Source organism: Oryctolagus cuniculus, chromosome 15 (genome assembly GCF_964237555.1).
Source record: "Oryctolagus cuniculus chromosome 15, mOryCun1.1, whole genome shotgun sequence".
NCBI lineage: Eukaryota > Metazoa > Chordata > Mammalia > Lagomorpha > Leporidae > Oryctolagus > Oryctolagus cuniculus.
The window spans coordinates 5198089-5215814 of NC_091446.1; the positions used below are offsets into that span (position 1 = coordinate 5198089).

Here is a 17726-nt window from a genome sequence, read left to right on the forward strand (position 1 = left end):
AAATTTAACGGAAGTGGGAGGACTTGTTCCAAGTCAAAACGCGCCAGGTGCACTGGGCTTTATCGACCACAGCCAGGGAAAGTGCCGCAGGGAGAAGAGTGGGGGAGGGCACAGGTATATTGGGGCTGGGGGTGTTGCAGCCGAGGCTGCCCGCTGCACTTGTGACTTCCACGGGGAGATGAACCGACACGATGCGTCCCCCAGCCCAGACCCCGGGGTCTTCAATGTCGCTGTTGGGGCTGAGCACCAGGGCTCTCACAAGCTGCCAGGTGGCTGAGAACCCACAGGAGGAGGCGCCTGCAGCCTTGCAGACGCCCCTGGCGGCAGCGCAGCGGGAGGAGGCAGTGGAGCGGGAGGAGGAGGTCCAACGAACCTGCTCTCGACTCTGGGCTGCTGCACGGCCACCTGTCAGTTTGGGAAGATGTAGTCAGGGATATTTTGATTTTAAAAATTGATGTAAGTTTCAAAATGGCTGTGTGAGTCATTTCTCCTCCGTTGCCTGCCTCTCGGCATCGTCTGAGTTTGCAGCTTCCAGCGTGTGTCAGGGGATGGAGGTTGCCAGCAAAGCCAGCCGGCCGCCTCCCCCGAGGCCTCTCAGGGGCTGAGATCACACTCGCTGGACATGGTGCCGCCAGGTGACCTGCAGGGTCAAGTGTCCAGCTGGAGGGCAGCATCCCTGCATGAATGATTCGTGCCGCCTGCCGCTGCCCGTGCGTGTCACATCACAGGAAGAGCAAAGCCTGTGCAGTCCCTCCCCTCCCAAACTGTGCTCCCCGGATCACCTGCCTCAGACTTGCAGGTGTGCAGGTTAAAATGCAGATCCCTGGGCCCTGCCCAGGACTGATGGGTTCAGATTACATGAAGGGGCCAGCGTGCGGTGTAGCTGGTTGGGCCTCTGCTGGCGACGCTGGCATCCCATGTGGGTGCCGGTTCAAGACCCAGCTGCTGCACTTCCGACCCTGCTCCCTGCTGATGCACCTGGGTGTGCAGTGGAGGATGGCCTGAGTGCTTGGGGCCCTGCACCCATGTGGGAGACCTGGAGGAAGTTCCAGGCTCTGGATCAGCTCAGGCCGTTACAATTACATGGGGAGTGAACCATAGGATGGAATACTCTCCCCCTCTCTCCCCTGCTCCTCTTCTTTCTGTAATTCTACCTTGAAAAAACAAGATTCTCTGGAGTCCAGGGACCAGGTGATACCCGTGCCTGTTGGGTTTGGGAGCAGCTGTTTCACAGAGGTCTTCTGGCTTCCAAGGCACAGACCCTTGGCCAGCATCAGGGGCTGAGTCGTCACAGGCGATGTTTTGGCTCCTGGGCGGTTCCCAGCCAGGCTCACTTTAGGCACACAGAGGACCACACGTCAGAGTGGGGCCCGGGACCCTGTGAGCACTCCCCGGGTGCTGGGTGCTGCCGAGCCTTCCATGACCTGTTCTGCAGGGTTAGGGTTAGGGTTAGGGTTAGGGGTTAGGGTTAGGGTTAGGGTTGGGTCAGGGTCAGGGTTAGGGTTAGGGTTAGGGTGGGAGTTGGGGTTAGGGTTAGGGTTAGGGTTGGGTTAGGGTTAGGGTTAGGGTTAGGGTTAGAAACCCCCCACGGGGACAGAGGGATTCCTCTGCCTGCTCTCGTCCTGGGGCAAGGCTTTCTCAAACATCATCACACTGTCTTGGACACGCCAGGGATTGGCAGAATCGACCATCTGCTGATTAGCACCATTCCCCGTTCCTGCACAAACCCTCAGGCGAGGCAACTGAACCCTGGAGTGCAGCAAAAGCCACCTGTGCCCGCGGCAAGCCCGCCTCCTGGCTGTCTCAGGGTCTGTCTGGCTGAGTGTCCAGCTTGGGCACATGCTTCCCATGGTCTTGCTCTCTGGACTTGGACTCCTGTGATGCAGCAGCAAGGATCCACTGCTTTGGAGTCTAAACCCTGGAGGCGGAGAGTGTGAGGGGGCGGGGCCTGCAGTGGGGGGCGGGGCCTCGTGATCACTGTCACCCTGCAGGAGCTGACACATCGACACACAAGCCTGCTCCCCAGCCCCATTCTGTATCCCGTTTTCCCTCCTTATGGGTCTGTAAGCCTGGCTGTGTGGACTCCTGGGCCTGCCAGAGGTGGTCCTAGGGCAGGTGACCGGCGTATCCACCCCTAAATAAACAGCAGGGAAAAACCCCATCAGTAGCCTGGCTCATGCTTCCAGGCAGCTTAGCTGTGACGGACATCTGGGTGTTCCGCCCTTCCAGACACTCCGAGACTGCCAGGTGTGCGGTAAAATGGCTCGGATAAGCAATTTTGAGTGCTTTTTTTTTTTTTTTAAGATTTATTTATTTGGAAGGCAGAGCTACAGAGAGAGGGAGAGATCTTCTATCCGCTGGTTTATTCCCCAAATGGCTGCCGTAGCCTGGGCTGGGCCAGGAGCTTCTTCCAGATCTCCCACGTGGATGGCAGGTGTCCTAGCACTTGGGCCATCTTCTGCTTTCACAGGCACATTAGCAGGGAGCAGGATTAGAAGTGGAGCAGCTGGGGCATGAACCAGCACCCATATGGGCACAGGCATCACGCGTGGTGGCTTTACCCACCACACCCCAGTGCCGACCCCCCTGAGTGTCGTCAACTGAGCTCCCTGGCACCAGGGACCTTGGAGTTTGCTGCCCGAGTAACTGGGATTTTTTTTCCATTTCCAGGGGGCTCCAGAGTCACAGCACACAAAGATGATTTCATCCGTGGTCATTCCACAACTGATGCATGAGAAGGAATCGAAAGAGGATGGGGCTGCATTGGCCCTGCCGTGCGCCATTGCTCGGCCACGTGCGTGCCACATGAAGACAGCTCCCACCACCCGCAGCGGAGTGCACCTTCACAGTGCATTTGCGTTACTTCCTGGGGGCACAGGAATCCCGGCCCCATCAGATGAGCCAGGCCCCGGGACGGGGCTGCCTCCCAGAGGTGAGGCCAGGGGCGGCGGCTCCCGCAGGGGCTTCGCATCCATCACCATCACCGCCAGGCGCATAGGCCCCCCAGCCGGCACCCTGGTATGGGGGACTGTTGGGGACCCACCGTGTCCCAAGTGCAGGGTGGACGATGCTCTGGCTGGGGGGACCCGCCCACAGTGGCGCCAAGGACCGGTGGCCTGCACAGAGTTCTCCAGAAATGGCTCAGTGGCGAGGATGAAGGTTCCAGAGCTGCAGGCACAGCTGTGCGAGGGACGTGACTCCTGGGTCACCCACGTGGACCACAGAGAGGACAGCTTTTCCGCAGAAGCCACGCCGTCAGGCCAGGGCCCTCTGGTGTTCAGTTCCTGCGTCCACTTCAGGGTGTCTCAGCAGTGTCCGAAATCAATGCACTACCTGGACAAGTCCCTCTTCATTCCCATCCAGCCACCTGCCACGGCCAGCCCTCAGTGGCACAGGTCCGTCCTGTCACTCAACCTCAACTGTAGTTCGCACGGGCTGACAGCAGATGGAGTAGATGGCCCAGCTAACGGAGAGCCACGGCAGAGAGCCCAGAGCCTTCCAAGTCCAGGATGCAACCCGGCTTTGCAGGAATGCCACCTGCAGGGGAGCCCAGAGGGGTCAGGGCAGGCGCACTTGGGGGCAGGTCCTTGGACGAGCTCTCTGCCGCTGGAAAACACAGAATTCACAGGTGCGGGAACGGACCAGGACACTATCGCGAAAGGGGCTGAGGACCACGCCCCTCACCGACATGCTCGTGGTCAGGCCAGCCAGCTGTCCATCCACATTCCGGGCTGGAGTTACACAGCAGGTGAGTGCCGCTTCACCGCAGGAGAGTGACCGTGGGAGTGGCTGCCGCGCGTCTCTTCCACTTGTTCCAAGAGGCACCCCCGTCGGGTTGCTTTGATCTGCTCTGCTCAGAGCTGACACCTGACCCTGGTTGTTGATGCCTGATGGAGCTGCTTTCCTTAGATGAGATGTTGCACAATAGGGAAGACCTTGCCCCAAATTCTTGTCGCCAACGACCATGCGTGCTGGGTAGGAAGAGAGCCCCGGGCGGGGGTCGGTGGGGCCCCTGCTGTCTTCCCAGAACAGCTGAGAACAAAATGCAGTCCCGTCCCGGATGGTTTATCTCAGCTGCTAGCCCTCTGCATATCTGGGAGACTCTAGAGGACAGAACTTTTTGCTTTGCCGTCGTGGGTTGGTAGTTCTGAGTTAGCCTCATCAATACAGGAACCACCACGCCCCAGGATGGAGTACCTGTAACTGGTTTCTGGCTTTGGCACAAGCAGTTTTCTGATCATGACTTTGTGAGATGGCTACTCCGGGGTGGGGGTGGGGGGGCTTTTCTCAGGCTCTGTCATTCCGCGCCCCACAGCTGCCATGCCATCTCTCTGAGTAACCCTAGGTCCCAGAGACACGCCGTGGAGCTCTGAGTCTCGGGCCTGGCTCCGCCTTTTGGGAAAAGATGGTGGAGGCATAGGAGCTGCCAGTCTCCCATGTCTGTTTCATGTGTGGGGTTGGGGCGGGGGAGGAAGGAGGGAGGGAGAGAAAGCAGAGGAGAGACAGTCTGTGTGTGTACAGTAATTACCGCACGTTTTCTAAATGAGGTGAGCTGGGCCAGACAGCGACAGCCGCGCTGATTCTCTGCGTCCCGGGCCGTGTCTCGCGGGGCTGGGGGACTCGGCCAGGATTTTTGCTGTTTCTCCCACACACAGGGCCAGGCCGACTTCCCAGGGTGGGCTGCTCTGGCGTTGCTCATCTTTCTTGGGAGTGCGTGGAGGGAAGTGAACCCTTCTTAGAGAACGAGGCTGGATTTATTTCTCTCTGTGTGTACACTCTGATTTTCAGCCTTATTTCTGTGTGAGGCTCTGGTTTATGAATCAGTGACTTTCCACTTGGGGAAAATACTTAAAGATAATAGTAGTAAAATTGAAAATGCAGCATATGCATAATAATTTTATGGTGCGATTTTTGTCCATTAAGACTTGATTAATTAATAAAAACGACTGTAAAACATTTAAAACTATAAAGTGCATAGAAATGTTAAACGATGTAATTAATTTTAACAAGTGGTTATATATTGAACGCTCCGAGATTTTGAAGGCGGTTTTGACATGGCCACAGACGGAGCCGCTGAGAGGGCCGAGTCGCAGTGACTACCACGAGAAGGAAACTGCAGCAGCCGCCAGTGTTGCCAGGACAAACCCCACTTCAGAATTTAAAGAACTCACTTAAGCCAAGCATCTCATCTTCCTTATTGATGAAGGTTCCAGAAATAGCCTGTGCTGTTGTGTGCCACCCTCCTGGAGGCACATCGGCCTTTAGACCAGGTCTCACGGCGTGAAATAATTTGGATGTTTACAGCACTTTTCAAGAAAACATTTTTTTAAAGAGATTCAATTACTTGTTAGAAAAGCAGAGTGACAGAGAGAGAGATCTTCCATCTGTTGATTCACTCCCCCAAATGGCCACAGCAGCTAGGGCTGGGCCAGGCTGAAGCCAGGAGCCAGAAGCTCCATCTGGGTCACCGTGGGAGTGGCAGAGGCCCAAGCACTTGGGCCATCTTCCATTGCTTTTCCCGGGTGCAGTCGTAGGGAGCCGGATTGGAAGTAGAGCAGCCGGGACACGAACCGGCGCCCATATGGGATGCTGGAGTCACAGGCAGTGGCTTTATGCACCACACCTGAACTCTGGCCCCTCCACAAAAGTTGTTCAAAAATAACCAGAGCCTGATCTCAAACATTCGTCATGAAGAAGAGCAAGAACAGAGAAGATTCTTCAATTATTTCTGGCTTTGCCAGGGAGAGTTTATCCAACAGTGACTTGTGAAGTGACCTCTCCACCAAGCACTTTCTCAGGCAAATGGTGTACGTTGATTCTAGTTCCCACGGGTTGACTTCCCCCAAACAACCCAAATCCCAGACAGTTGCCTGGCTCTGGTCACATGACCTGGGGCTGCCATTGGAGGAAAGACCTGCTGAGGCCGGGGCAGCCGCCAGGCCGTTGTTCGAGCTGTCCGCCATTATCTAGCTCACTGACTCGCTAAGCCTGCTTCCTCCACCCAGTAACTATGGGAGGTGGATTGGGTGTTCTAGAGAGTTCCTTCAAGCTTATAAAAGAGCCTCAAGTGGATTTTTAAAAAAGATTTATTTATTTGAAAAACAGAGTTACAAAGAAAGAGAGAGAGAAATCTTCCATCCACTGGTTCACTCTCCTAATGGCTGCATCAACCAAGGTTGGTCCAGGCCAAAGCCAGGAGCCAGGAGCTTCTTCCAGGTCTCCCACATGGGAGCAGGGGTCCAAGCACTCGGGCCATCTTCTGCTGCTTTCCCAGGTGCATTAGAGGGAGCTGGATCGGAAGTGAAGCAGCTGGGACACGAACCAGTGCCCATATGGGATGCCTGTGGTACAGGCCGTGTCTTAACCCCTGCATCACAGCACCGGCCCTGCAAGGTGGACTCTTTAGGCAAAGAGGTTCCGTGTGACTGGACCCCTCCATGGTAAAGTCCAAAGCCCCAGAACACTGGGGTCTGCTGTTCGGGGCATGGACCTCAGACGTCTGTAAATGCGCTCTGCCCCGTGCACGCACACCCCTGCCCCGGCGGGCGCCACCACCCAGGCACAGGAAGCATCACTGTGCATGCTGCAGGCTTTTCTCCTGAAGGACGCAGGCACAGCTCGGTGAGCGTGATGACCGCAGTCTGTCCCGGCACAGTCCACACCGCGTGTCCAGGGCGAGCCCGCCGACAGCCATTTTGCCAGCTTTTCAGCATGAATGCCAGTGCTTTCAGACCTTGGCGATGCTCATCCAGTCTCTGAGGGACTGCTTGTGTTTCCCTGTCTGGGTCGGGAATCTTACCCAGGGCTTTGGTGACAGCTCCTGTGGCTGCTCATGCCACCAGCAGCCTTCCTCCTCCAGTTATGCACTGGGCTCTCTGTCTAAATGATTTCAAAATACGTCCTGGGCAGGTGCCTCTCCAGGCTCCCTGACATCCTGCTCCTGGTGGGTGCTGCCTGAGCGATTCCGCAGTGGCAACATTTTAGCTCTAGTTATTAGGTCATTGGACGGAAAATCCCACGAACTGTATTCTCAAACGAGTCTCAAACTTAACGCTCAGAAAGATGGCTCAGATTAGGGCCATGGGAGACTGAGTGACAGACCCTGTGCAGGGAAGCCGGGCCATGTCTCCCAGGAAGTGGCACCCCCACACACCAACACACAGGTCCTGCTCTCCTCCCAGGTGCCGATGGTCTAAGAATCTGTTCCTTCCTTGCTCTTCTCTCCCCGCCCGGCTGCTTGGTCTTTACATCTCTACTCTTAGTACCCTGCTGGTGCCACCGAGGTGGGCCTTGTGCAAATCCATTCACCTATGATAAGGAGAGGTTTCATCGTGTGATGATGTCATCATTGTCATCGTCCCCACCACCACCACCACCACCATTGTCATCTTCTCCAAACCATAGCATACATTGTGAAAAACCCAGGGGCCAGGTCCCAGGCTACATCCACTGGTTTGGATCCTTCAAACCATTCTGTAAAGAGAGAATCACAGACTGCAGATGAGACGAATGAGGCTTGAAGAGGAAACGGTTGCCCAAGTCCAGGCCGCCGTTCAGTCCCTGAACATGCGTCTGGCTCCTGCTGTGTCATTCTCAGCACTCAGCAGGGTGGTGACACCCAGTGGTGAGACCTGTCTCCACTGCTGTCATTAAGGGCGGTGTTTGATGGCTGCTCACGGATGTATAGAGTCATACCAATGCTTGCTGGCCAGGGACCCTGGTAGACTATTAGGAGACAGAGCTACAAGTTAATTTCTGATAGGTAGTATGCCGTGGCATTTAGTGCAGTTAAAATGTTTTGGCCCAGAAATCCGTTAAAGCCCGGGTGTTGATGTGGATTTGTTCTGAGAGGAGGAGCGTGGTGGGGGCAAGAGGCACAGAGTGACCACACAGACACCAGGAGCCAGGTGAAAGCAAGCCAGAAGCAAGCAGCCTGCAGACTCATTTATTTCAGTTGGTACAGCAGCTTATATAGCCAAGGCAGCCAATCCGGTCAAGGGGCGGTTTATGTCCTAACCAATCACAGCCTGTTGCCAGGCAGGCTCCATTGCCAGTGGCCATCTTGGCATGACCTCCTCATTCCACCACACCCAGGGCCTCATTCTTTATGGTGTTCTGTGGGACATGCAGCATTGATCTGAAGGGCTCTGTCCTCACCAGCTGACTGACTTGGATACAGTGCTAACTGCCAACTTCATTTTACATTTGTGGCCTAACTGCAGCTTTTCCCCATCCGTGAGAGATCCAAGTAGACAGAGAATAACCTTCTGATGCTGTTGGGTCCACTGGAGAAGAGACAAGGGACACAGCATCCACACTGCTTTGCCACGGGGCTCTTGTTCTGTGTGGGTGCTCAGTCAGGCTGTGGGCCCCGGTGGCGGAGGTCTGAGGAGTCCTCGGTGTTTACATCAATGTGACAAGAGCTGTGAGTGACTGGGAGGAAGAAGTCCCCACCAGATCCCCAAGTGAGTGAGGGGAGGGCGGCTGCAGGGAAGATGACGGATCACACGTGCACACGTTGGGGCCTCCCGTGGGGACAGCTGCTGTCACTCGGCTCCTCCCACCCACGAGGGCTTCTCGCTGGAGGCCAGAAGACAGTGTGGAACTCTCATCGTACAAGTGTGCTTCTCCTCATTATGACCTAGAACTAGGGGGCCATCTCTCTCTCTCTCTCTCTCTCTGTATGTGTGTATGTGAAGGGCCAGTTAGGAAATACCCTGCCGTGTGGGCCTTACGGCTTCTCCAGCAACTTCACAACTCTGCTGTTCACAAGCAGCAGTGGACAACACATGAATACAGTGATGTAACTGCTGCCAATAAAACTTTATTTAGAAAAAGGCTATCAGTGGGCCATGTTTGGCCTGCAGGCTATACTTGACCCACTGCTGACCCAGGACTCAAATAAACCCACCCTCCCAAGCAAACTTTAGCCTGTTGCCCAGTGTTGCGTGTTGAATTTCCTGGAAATCAGATTGTGAAGTGGACATGAGTGGGCGGGACAGTCACTGGGAGGCAGGGGTGTTCTTGGTGAGGACACGCAGGGACGGGAAGGGGAGGTATACAGTGGTGCAGGCGTGATGAAGCCTCCACCGGCCTCTTAGGGAGCTCCGAGTGGGGGGCGCCCTTCAGAGTTCTTCTGACTGGAGGCAAGGGGTCTGTCTATCCTTGGAAGGACATGCGGCCTTGAGTGGCAGTCATCTGCTGCAGGGCAGAATGCCAAGGGGGGCTTGGTGTGGGGGGGCGGGGCACGAATGTCCTTTGTTAGCTGGAGGGGTGTATGGTGCGATGCAGGGTATGTCACAGCCAGCTGTTCTGCCATTCAATCGACTTTATCCACTCGGTGACCCCAACTTCTCTGAAATAAGTCAAGGCCCTTGCTAGGTTAGGCCTGGGGCAGTGGGCAGGGGCATGAGGGCCTGGTCGCCCATTTGAAGACGGTGTGAAGAATTCTACCGTCTCCGTGTTGCAGGCGGTTGCCCAGCAGTGGAGCTGGTGACTAGGAACAGGGGGACAGAGGTGGAGGGGTCACAAGCAGTCAGTTCCCTGGGCTGCGTTTGGAAGGTGAACCCGTGGGGTTTGCCAGGGGGTCGGGTGGGCGGCAGCAGTCCCACAGAGACTGGAGGTGGCTCCAGAGGTGTCCGCCCACCAGGTTTTGAGGGCACCCTGACCCCGCAGAACTTCCCGACAAGATGGCAAACCTGCCTGCGGGAGGCTGGCAGACAACCCCAGCCCAGCCCCGCACGCCCTGCTGGTCACGTGGATGCAAGGTGGGGGCGGAGCAAACAACTGTGTCAGCGCTTCCTCACCTTTGGTGAAGCTGGAAGTTGGGCTGAGTGAGTTTCCGTGTGTTTCTGCCTGTGTAGACCGTGCAGTGTTGGAGTCAGGACCAGGAAACTAGGATGCCTGGTGTTTAGTGACAGCTCCAGGGCAGCCGTGAGCACGCCGTGACCCAAGGCCAAATCCAGCTCCGGCTGTTGTGTAAAGCAAGTTCCACTGGCACACAGTCATGCGCTGCACCTCCACACTGGCTGTGGCCGCTTGCACACGTGTGCAGAGGGGCAGAGGCCATGTGGCCCCCAGGCCCGTGCGGACGATGTGTGCCGCCCCCTACTCAAGGCTGTCTTCCTGTGCAGTGAGAGGGGCAGGCTCACCTCCCGGCCTGCTAATTTATGCATTCGGGGGCTGGGTTTTCTGCCTGAGTTCAGGGACCACGTGAGACTCAGCCCCTTCCCTGTAGGGTCTGGAGTCCCCCCACCTTCTCTGGCTGCAACCCCTACACTCCCCCTTCCTGACTGCAGCTGCCCACCCTTGGCCACCTGCCCTGTCGCTCCCCCTCTTCGTGGAGGAACGACACAAGACCCTGCGCTGTTCTTTTGTCTGCTCGGCCCTTCCCGGGTTTGCTGCCGATCCTTCCACCTCCGTGGAAGGGCAGTTCCCCCTGCCACTTTCCCCAGTTCCGCGGGGGAGCGGCACACCGCCGGCCGGCTCTCTCGGGGGCTGCACAGGTGTTCCTCTTAGATGTTCCCCTTAGATGTTCCTGGTGCATGTTGTCTCTCTCCTCCTTTATAGTCCTCTTCCACCAATCCCAACTCTGCTACCCACACGCCGAGTACGCTGCTCTCCTCCAATCAGGAGCAGGTCCTGCTGTTTATTGGTTGAACTGGAGGCAGCTGTGTAGAAGCTGTTTCCTCCTCTCCCAGCGCCATATTGTGGGAGAGCAGATGCATAGAATAAGTCTTAATTCGAGTAACTTAGTCTAGTCCGAGTTGCTCCCCACACTGCCCCTTTTCCCACCAGCAGAAAATCCCTTCTGTGTCACTGGACCTTGTTCCTCGGTGGTCGGAGTCCCTGTCCAGCCCCGGCACCTCCAGCTAGCCCCAGATCAGAGTTACAGCTGGGCAACCACCCCTCACTCCACTCACCTGGGTGCTGATCGTGTCAGCTCTGCCACCAGGCTCTGGGCTCGTGTCTGCTTCCACGAGGCTGGAACAAAACTTGGAGCTGGTTCCCCCAGCCATGCAGGTTACAGCCGCTTCCGAGCCGCGTTGGCTGCTTCCTGGGGTCATTTTGTCTTGTCCAGACTGCGCATTCCTGGGGGGCAGGATCCAAGTCCGAGTCTGGCATCGACCTGCCCGTGCCCAGCAGGGAGCCTGGAGCACATTGTGAGGGCAGGGGACCTGTACGCTGTGGGGGGGCGCAGCTGGAGCACATTGTGGGGGCAGGGGACCTGTACGCTGTGGGGGGGGCAGCTGGAGCACATTGTGGGGGCAGGGGACCTCTACGCTGGGGGGGGCAGCTGGAGCACATTGTGGGGGCAGGGAACCTGTACGCTGGGGGGGGGGGGAGCCTCTGATGACCCAACAAAGCCCCTGCTGATGTCAGGGCCGCTGAAATGCTGCTGTCTCTCCTTCCCCAACCTGCCTCTCCCCACACCCACACCAAAACCTCTTAGGCAAGGAAAAGGCAGCCATGTGAGAGTCCCTGCCAGGAGGTGAGTTGTGGGAAGTGAGGTGGAGGCTACGGAGCCCCATTCAGGTTGAAAGTGGAGACGGGGAAGTCCTGAAGTACTGCCTTCCCCAGGAACTCAGTAAGAATGAGCAAGTGTTTCCGAGAACAGCTTGGCCCTCCCATGGTCAAGTTCAATGTGAAAGAGGAGAGAGCCTATCAACCATGTTGCAGAAACAGTTTGAAGAGGTGTTTTTGTTTTTTAAATATTTTGATGACTTAAGTCTTGGTGGCATTTCTTCAAAGTCATAAATGTGATGTCCCCAACACACGTTTCCCAAGGTGGCTCCTCCCCCAGCCGCCCTCGTCAGGTTTACGGAGAAAGGGCTTGTGTCTTCTCGCTTCTTCTCGGTAGGCAGTTGTGTCGTGGGCTTCCCTGCAGTGCTGGGACGTGGTCATTGCTGGTGGACCCTCTGCTCAGGTTCCCCAAGGACTGATGGAGAGAAATGGGTTCCAGGCCTTCCGCAGGCTGACCGGATGCTGAGTTGATGTTTTAGATGGAGAAACGGCAGTGGTGAAGGTCAGGGGACCAAGCAGAGGCAGCGTGGGCTCCGGATGAGGCCTGAGTTTGGGTGCGGAGTGTGCAAGTCCTTCCCAAGGGAGTCTACGAGGGGAGCACCTGGCGTTGGGCCTCACAGTGCAGACATGGTGGTTTGGCAATCACCACGTTAGCAATGGAGCCCAGTTAGGGTATTGGAAAGAGGGCGTGACAGCATGGTGGATTCTGTAAGGAAAAACGTCCTAGGTTCTATTGACCCTGGAAAACCAGAGGGGCGGGGTGAGAATTCGATTCCTTTGACTTGGTAACTGCTGTTTTCCCAATAATCTGGGAGGCCAGTTCCTGTCTTCAGCGTAGTGGGAGAACAAGACATGAACGCAGGTGGCGGAGCCAGCCCGTAGGCTCGGCTTCCACTCTGCCCTCAGCGTGGTCTGCTGTTAGATGCTGGCCTGGCTGCTGTACCGCTGTCACTGACTGCTTGCTTCCCCTGTTGGGTCACAGCCGCATGAGGGCACTGCTGTCCTAGTGATCTTCCAGGGTGCAGGGGTCTGCTATCAGAGAGCCTGGAATAGGTGTTGTTAACCGGGGCAGGGCTTCCGGCACGCCTGGGGGCTCTCTCAGCACACTCGTACTGACTCGGTGCTGGGCCCGGAACCCAAGGCTGGGTTTCCTGGGAATCAGCCCAGCTCTGGGCCTGGCTGCTCAGCTGTTCAGGTGTAGCAGGTGGCTCTTCGAGGCTGAGGCTGGGGAGGTCCTGACCTGAAGGTCAGCTGCCTGGCGGAGGTTTTCTGCAGGAACGCAGCCTTCGTGTGCCCAAGTGCCTGCCCTTGCCCACTCTGACTCTTGTCAGACACGCCCAGGAGGAACATCAGAAGCCAGAGTCAGTTGAGTATAAAGATGAACCCAGGGAGCGATTGCGTGTTTACAATCAGAAGTTGCTCGCTTCTCAGCCTTTCGGCTACCATCAAGTGCAGAAACAAGCTGAAACTAAAGCTACGAAATGCGGTTTTCCTTACCCGTCGTCTCTGTTGGCGGAAACATTTGCAGGCAGTGCGGCACGCTTCCCGTCTCCCGGAGACCTGCACTTGTTTGCTTGGGGCTTTGGTGCGGGGCCAGCTGCCCTCATTAAGCTGTGTATCGTGCGGATTATCAGACAGCGCTCCCTCCTGGGGCTCCACAAAGAACAAGCCGCAGCCCTCGCTTCTCGGGAGCTGTGCCTCTCTAGAGAGACTCCAGTTCTTCTCTGAGCGCAGCTGGCCCGTGGGCAAACCGTATTTCTTCTCCTGCATCTCTTGGGGAACCCCCGCAGCCAGCGTGAAGGCCATCTCTGTAAATCTGTGGCGTCTCACGGTGACATTGGTGCAAGGCTCTCTCCTGGCTCTGACTTATCTTTCCCGGGGATACATACATCAGCTGGCTGAAACAGAGGGAAATGACGTCATCTGACTTCAGGTCTGTGCATCCCTTAGGCAGGAGACAGAGTAAAGGCCCCGGCTTGCAGGTGCATGGATGCGCTGGGGTCTATGATGGCTCTGGTGTGCTAAGACAGACGTTTACCTGTTTTTGTCAGTGGGTGAGCCCTGTTTGGGCACTGCGGTCTGGTGGCCCGTGGAGATAGTGAGCAAGTGGCTCTGAGATGCTCTGGGGTCCTCACCTGCCCCTGTTGAACACGCGTGTGCACACAGTCCAGAAGCGGTAGCCAAGAAACAGGGGGACATCAGCCCCCACCTACAGAGTGGGGGAGGGGTGGCCCATGCCACGCCCCACATCCTGTCTCATTGTCCGCTGGGGAGGCACAGCCTCCCACGTGTCGGGAGGACCCACGTGAGCTTCCTGCAGGGCGGAGCACCTTGGCCGCGGCCCCCTGGCTGGAGGCCCCGCCGGTGCCTGTGCTTTCCGGGTCTAATGTCATCCACAGAAATGTCGCTGTAGGAGGATTTTGAGGCGTCGTTTCTTCTTTGATTCCTTTGCTGTTCTAATGGTTTTTGGTGACTGGAAAAGTAAAAGGTGCATTGTAGAAATTGAAGTAAGCATGAGCAAGAAGGGGGAATGAAATATCCCCCCACAGGTAGCGTCTCTGCTGGCATTTCAGCAGCTCCTCCCAAGCTGATGGCGCGGGTCCCTGAATGCACAAGAAACTGCTCTTACACTCTTCCTCTCTCTTCCCTAACGGAAAGAGGGTCAGGCGAGACACACATGGTCCCCGTCCATCAGTGACAGCCACATGGGCTCCCGTTCTCTGGAGTTATCTGGATGATTTTTAAGCTTTATTGTTAGGTTGTTTGCATGAGAAGTTTTTATAAAAATGTACTGAGATGTCCCTGGACAGATTTGCCATTTCATGTGACATCCTCAGGACAGATTCCTAGAATTTTTGGTCAAACAACAGACACAGTTTTAAGGCTTTTTTTTTTTTTAAGATTTTATGTATTTATTAGAGAGAGAGAGTTACAGACAGTGAGAGGGAGAGACAGAGGGAAAGGTCTTCCATCCGCTGGTTCACTCCCCAAATGGCCACAATGGCCAGAGCTGTGCCAATCCGAAGCCAGGAGCCAGGAGCCTCTTCCAGGTCTCCCTCGCGGATGCAGGGGCCCAAGGACTTGGGCCATCTTCCAATGCTTTCCCAGGCCATAGCAGAGAGCTGGATCGGAAGTGGAGCTGCCGGGACTAGAACTGGCACCCATAAGTGATGCTGGCACTGCAGGCAGCAGCTTTACCCACTGTGCCACAGTGCAGGCCCCTAAGGCTTTTTAACATAGATTTCTAAATAACACTTGAGGTTTACTACACACATACCATAGACAATACGTACTGTACATTATATAACTTCCCTAAACATGTGCAAGCATTGGATAGTGTCACCACAAACATTTTAATACAATTTGCATAAGTGGAAAATGACATTTATGATATATGTATATTTTTTCACAAAGTTGAACTCTCAGGTTTAATATACATCTATATTTCTTTTTTTAGTGAGTTTTCTATTTTCTGTGTTTAATTGCCACTAGTCTTTTCTTATTTTGTACTTTCATTTGTTTTAGAATCTGTATTTTGCTTTTAGTGTCATTCACTCTAATTTCTAAAACTCTGAGTTGTGAGACAAGGTCAAGGTCAGATTCACGGACGAGTCCCAGAGGCAGCAGAGTACCCGGGCGTCAGCCGCGAGCTCTCCTGTGCACTTTGCGGGCGGGGGGAGCTGCCTCAGCTGGGCACCCCAGGTGTCAGGGGCTCCGCCGTTCTTTGCCGCCCTGTGCACCCTGGGATGCTTGGCAGGTTCTCTGGTCACTTCCCTGGCACCTCTCCCTCTCCCCACTCCACACAGAACAAAAACGTTTCCGGATGTTGCCAATACTCCCCCAACCCCCCACGAGAAGCACTGAGCCCACTGGGAAGTAGGACAGGAAGGTTGGTGGGCTAGTGTTAACTCCGACAGGTCCCTGTCTCACCAGTTTTCCCACTGATGTCCTTTTTCTGTTCCAGGATCCAGTCCAGGATGCCACCTTGCACTTAGTCACCATGTCTGTTTATGGTAATTTTTGACATTCGGATTTTTTATTAGCTTCTTAATCTTTGCAGGGCAGGTTTAGGGAAGGCGTGCTCCAGCCTACGTTCCCTCCCAGCACCCTGATTGAAATCTATAAGCCCTTTGGCTGTGTTCCTATCAGTGTGGGGCTGGAACCTCTTTGCAGTTGTCCAGGGACTATGGATGTCGTAACCCATGATTGCTCTGCTGGTTGACAATGCCAACCTCATACTGAGTTCTTGTCTATACAAGGATTTCCATGACATACGAAGGCGTTTCCTTCTAACAGTTTTCATGCCACTTGAGTGCTGTGTGTATCACAAGGGCTGCTCTGTTCTCATCCATGCATTTGAAAGGTGAGGAATCTTCTAGGTACTCCTGCGTGTGAACTAGTGACATTCGACCTGTCTCATTCTGCAGGGTCACAGACTGGCTGGCCTTCAAATGTTAAATCTGTATTGTTTGAGAGGCAGAAATACAGGGATGGAGAAAGGAGGAGGGAAGGAGCAGGAAGGGGGGAGAGGAGGAGGGAGAGGAGGAGGGAGAGGAGGAGGGAGAGGAGGAGGGAGAGGAGGAGGGAGAGGGAGAGGGAGAGGGAGAGGGAGAGGGAGAGGGAGAGAAGGAAGCAGAATGACTGGGAGAGAGAGGAGGCTGGAGCTTCTATCTGCTTGGCAATGGCCAGGCTGGGCCAGGCAGAGCTGAGAGCTGGGATGTCCGTCCACGTCTCCCACATAGGTGGTGGGAACTCCGTTACCTGAGCCATCACCATCACCCCCAGGGTCTGCCTTGGCAGGAAGCCGGAGCCAGAGCCAGGGCCAGGGATCAAACCAGGCACTGCATGGATTTTTACTTTCTCTCAGCAGCATTTTGTAGTTTTCATTGTAGAGCTCACTCGTGTATTTTGTAAAGTTTATCCTCACTTATATTCTGAATGCTACAGTAAATGGATATTGATTTCTTAACATTTCACTTCCAACTTTTTTGCTTACTATAGTATATATATAATTGACTTTAGTGACCTTGATTCCTGCAATTTTGCTAAAACCACTTAACAATTAGAGCAGTGTTTTTGTGGATTCCTTAGAATTTTCTATGTACATAATAGCAGTGTGTCTGAATGAGCTTTATGCTTTCCTCACCTTGATGATTTATGTTCCTCTGTTCTTACCTTATTTTTTAAGATTTATTTAAGAGGCAGAGTTACAGAGAGAGAGAGAGAAGTCTGGGGCCAGCGCTGTGGTGCAGTGGGTTAATGCCCTAGCCTGAAGCACCGGCATCCCATAGGGGCGCCGGTTCTAATCCTGGCTGCTCCTCTTCCAATCCAGCTCTCTGCTATGGCCTGGGAAAGCAGTAGAAGATGGCCCAAGTGCTTGGGCCACTGCATCCACGTGGGAGACCCAGAGGAAGCTCCTAGCTCCTGGCTTCAGATCGGCACAGCTCCGGCCGTTGTGGCCAATTGGGGAGTGAACCAGTGGATGAAAGACCCCTCTCTCTCTCTCTTTCTGTCTCTCTCACTTTCTGCCTCTCCTCTCTGTGTAACTCTGACTTTAAAATAAAAATAAATAAATCTTTAAAAAAGAGAGAGAGAAGTCTTCCATCTGCAGGTTCACTCCCCAAATGGCCACAGTGGCTGGAGCTGGGCTGATCCAAAGCCAGAAGCCAGGAGCTTCTTCCAAGTCACCCTCGTGGGTGCAGGGGCCCAAGCACTTGGGCCATCTTCTACTGCTTTCCCAGGCCACAGCAGAGAGCTGGATCAGAAGAGGAGCAGCCAAGACATGAACTGGCGCCCATATGGGATGCTGGTGCTGCAGGCAGAGGCTTCACCTACCACACCATAGCGCTGCCTGTCTCCTTAGCTTAGTGAAGTAGGTAAGATTTTCAGTAAAATGTTGGCTAGAAGTCATGAGAAAGCAGTCTCTTTCCTTATCCCTTATTAGCTTTAGGGATTTTATAAAACATACAGATACAGATAGATTCCATTTGCCATGTTTTATCTTTTTTTACAGTAATAAATACAACATAAAATTTAGCGCCTTGATTCATTGAGGGTGCAGTTTGTGGCATTAATTACATTCAGTTGTTTCATGAACACCATCACCACTCATATCAAGAGCTCTCTCGGCTGGCGCCGTGGCTCACTAGACTAATCCTCTGCCTGTGGCGCTGGCACCCCAGGTTCTAGTCCCAGTTGGGGCG

General features: G+C 54.7%; 1 protein-coding gene across 8 annotated transcripts in view; it reads left to right on the plus strand.

Moving 5' to 3' along the window:
- The window catches only part of C15H10orf90 (chromosome 15 C10orf90 homolog), a 231072-nt gene that overhangs the window by 151044 nt on the left and 62302 nt on the right, over positions 1–17726 (plus strand). For 6 of the 8 annotated variants that reach the window (XM_017350773.3, XM_017350774.3, XM_051833506.2 and 3 more), the window contains one exon: positions 2671–3748. In XM_017350773.3, coding sequence (XP_017206262.2) covers positions 2671–3748 — 1078 coding nt within the window. Of the gene's footprint in view, positions 1–2670; positions 3749–11384; positions 11492–15487; positions 15537–15819; positions 15887–17726 lie in introns of those variants that run through there. The other 2 variants (XM_070058288.1, XM_070058285.1) reach the window with 2 other exon arrangements.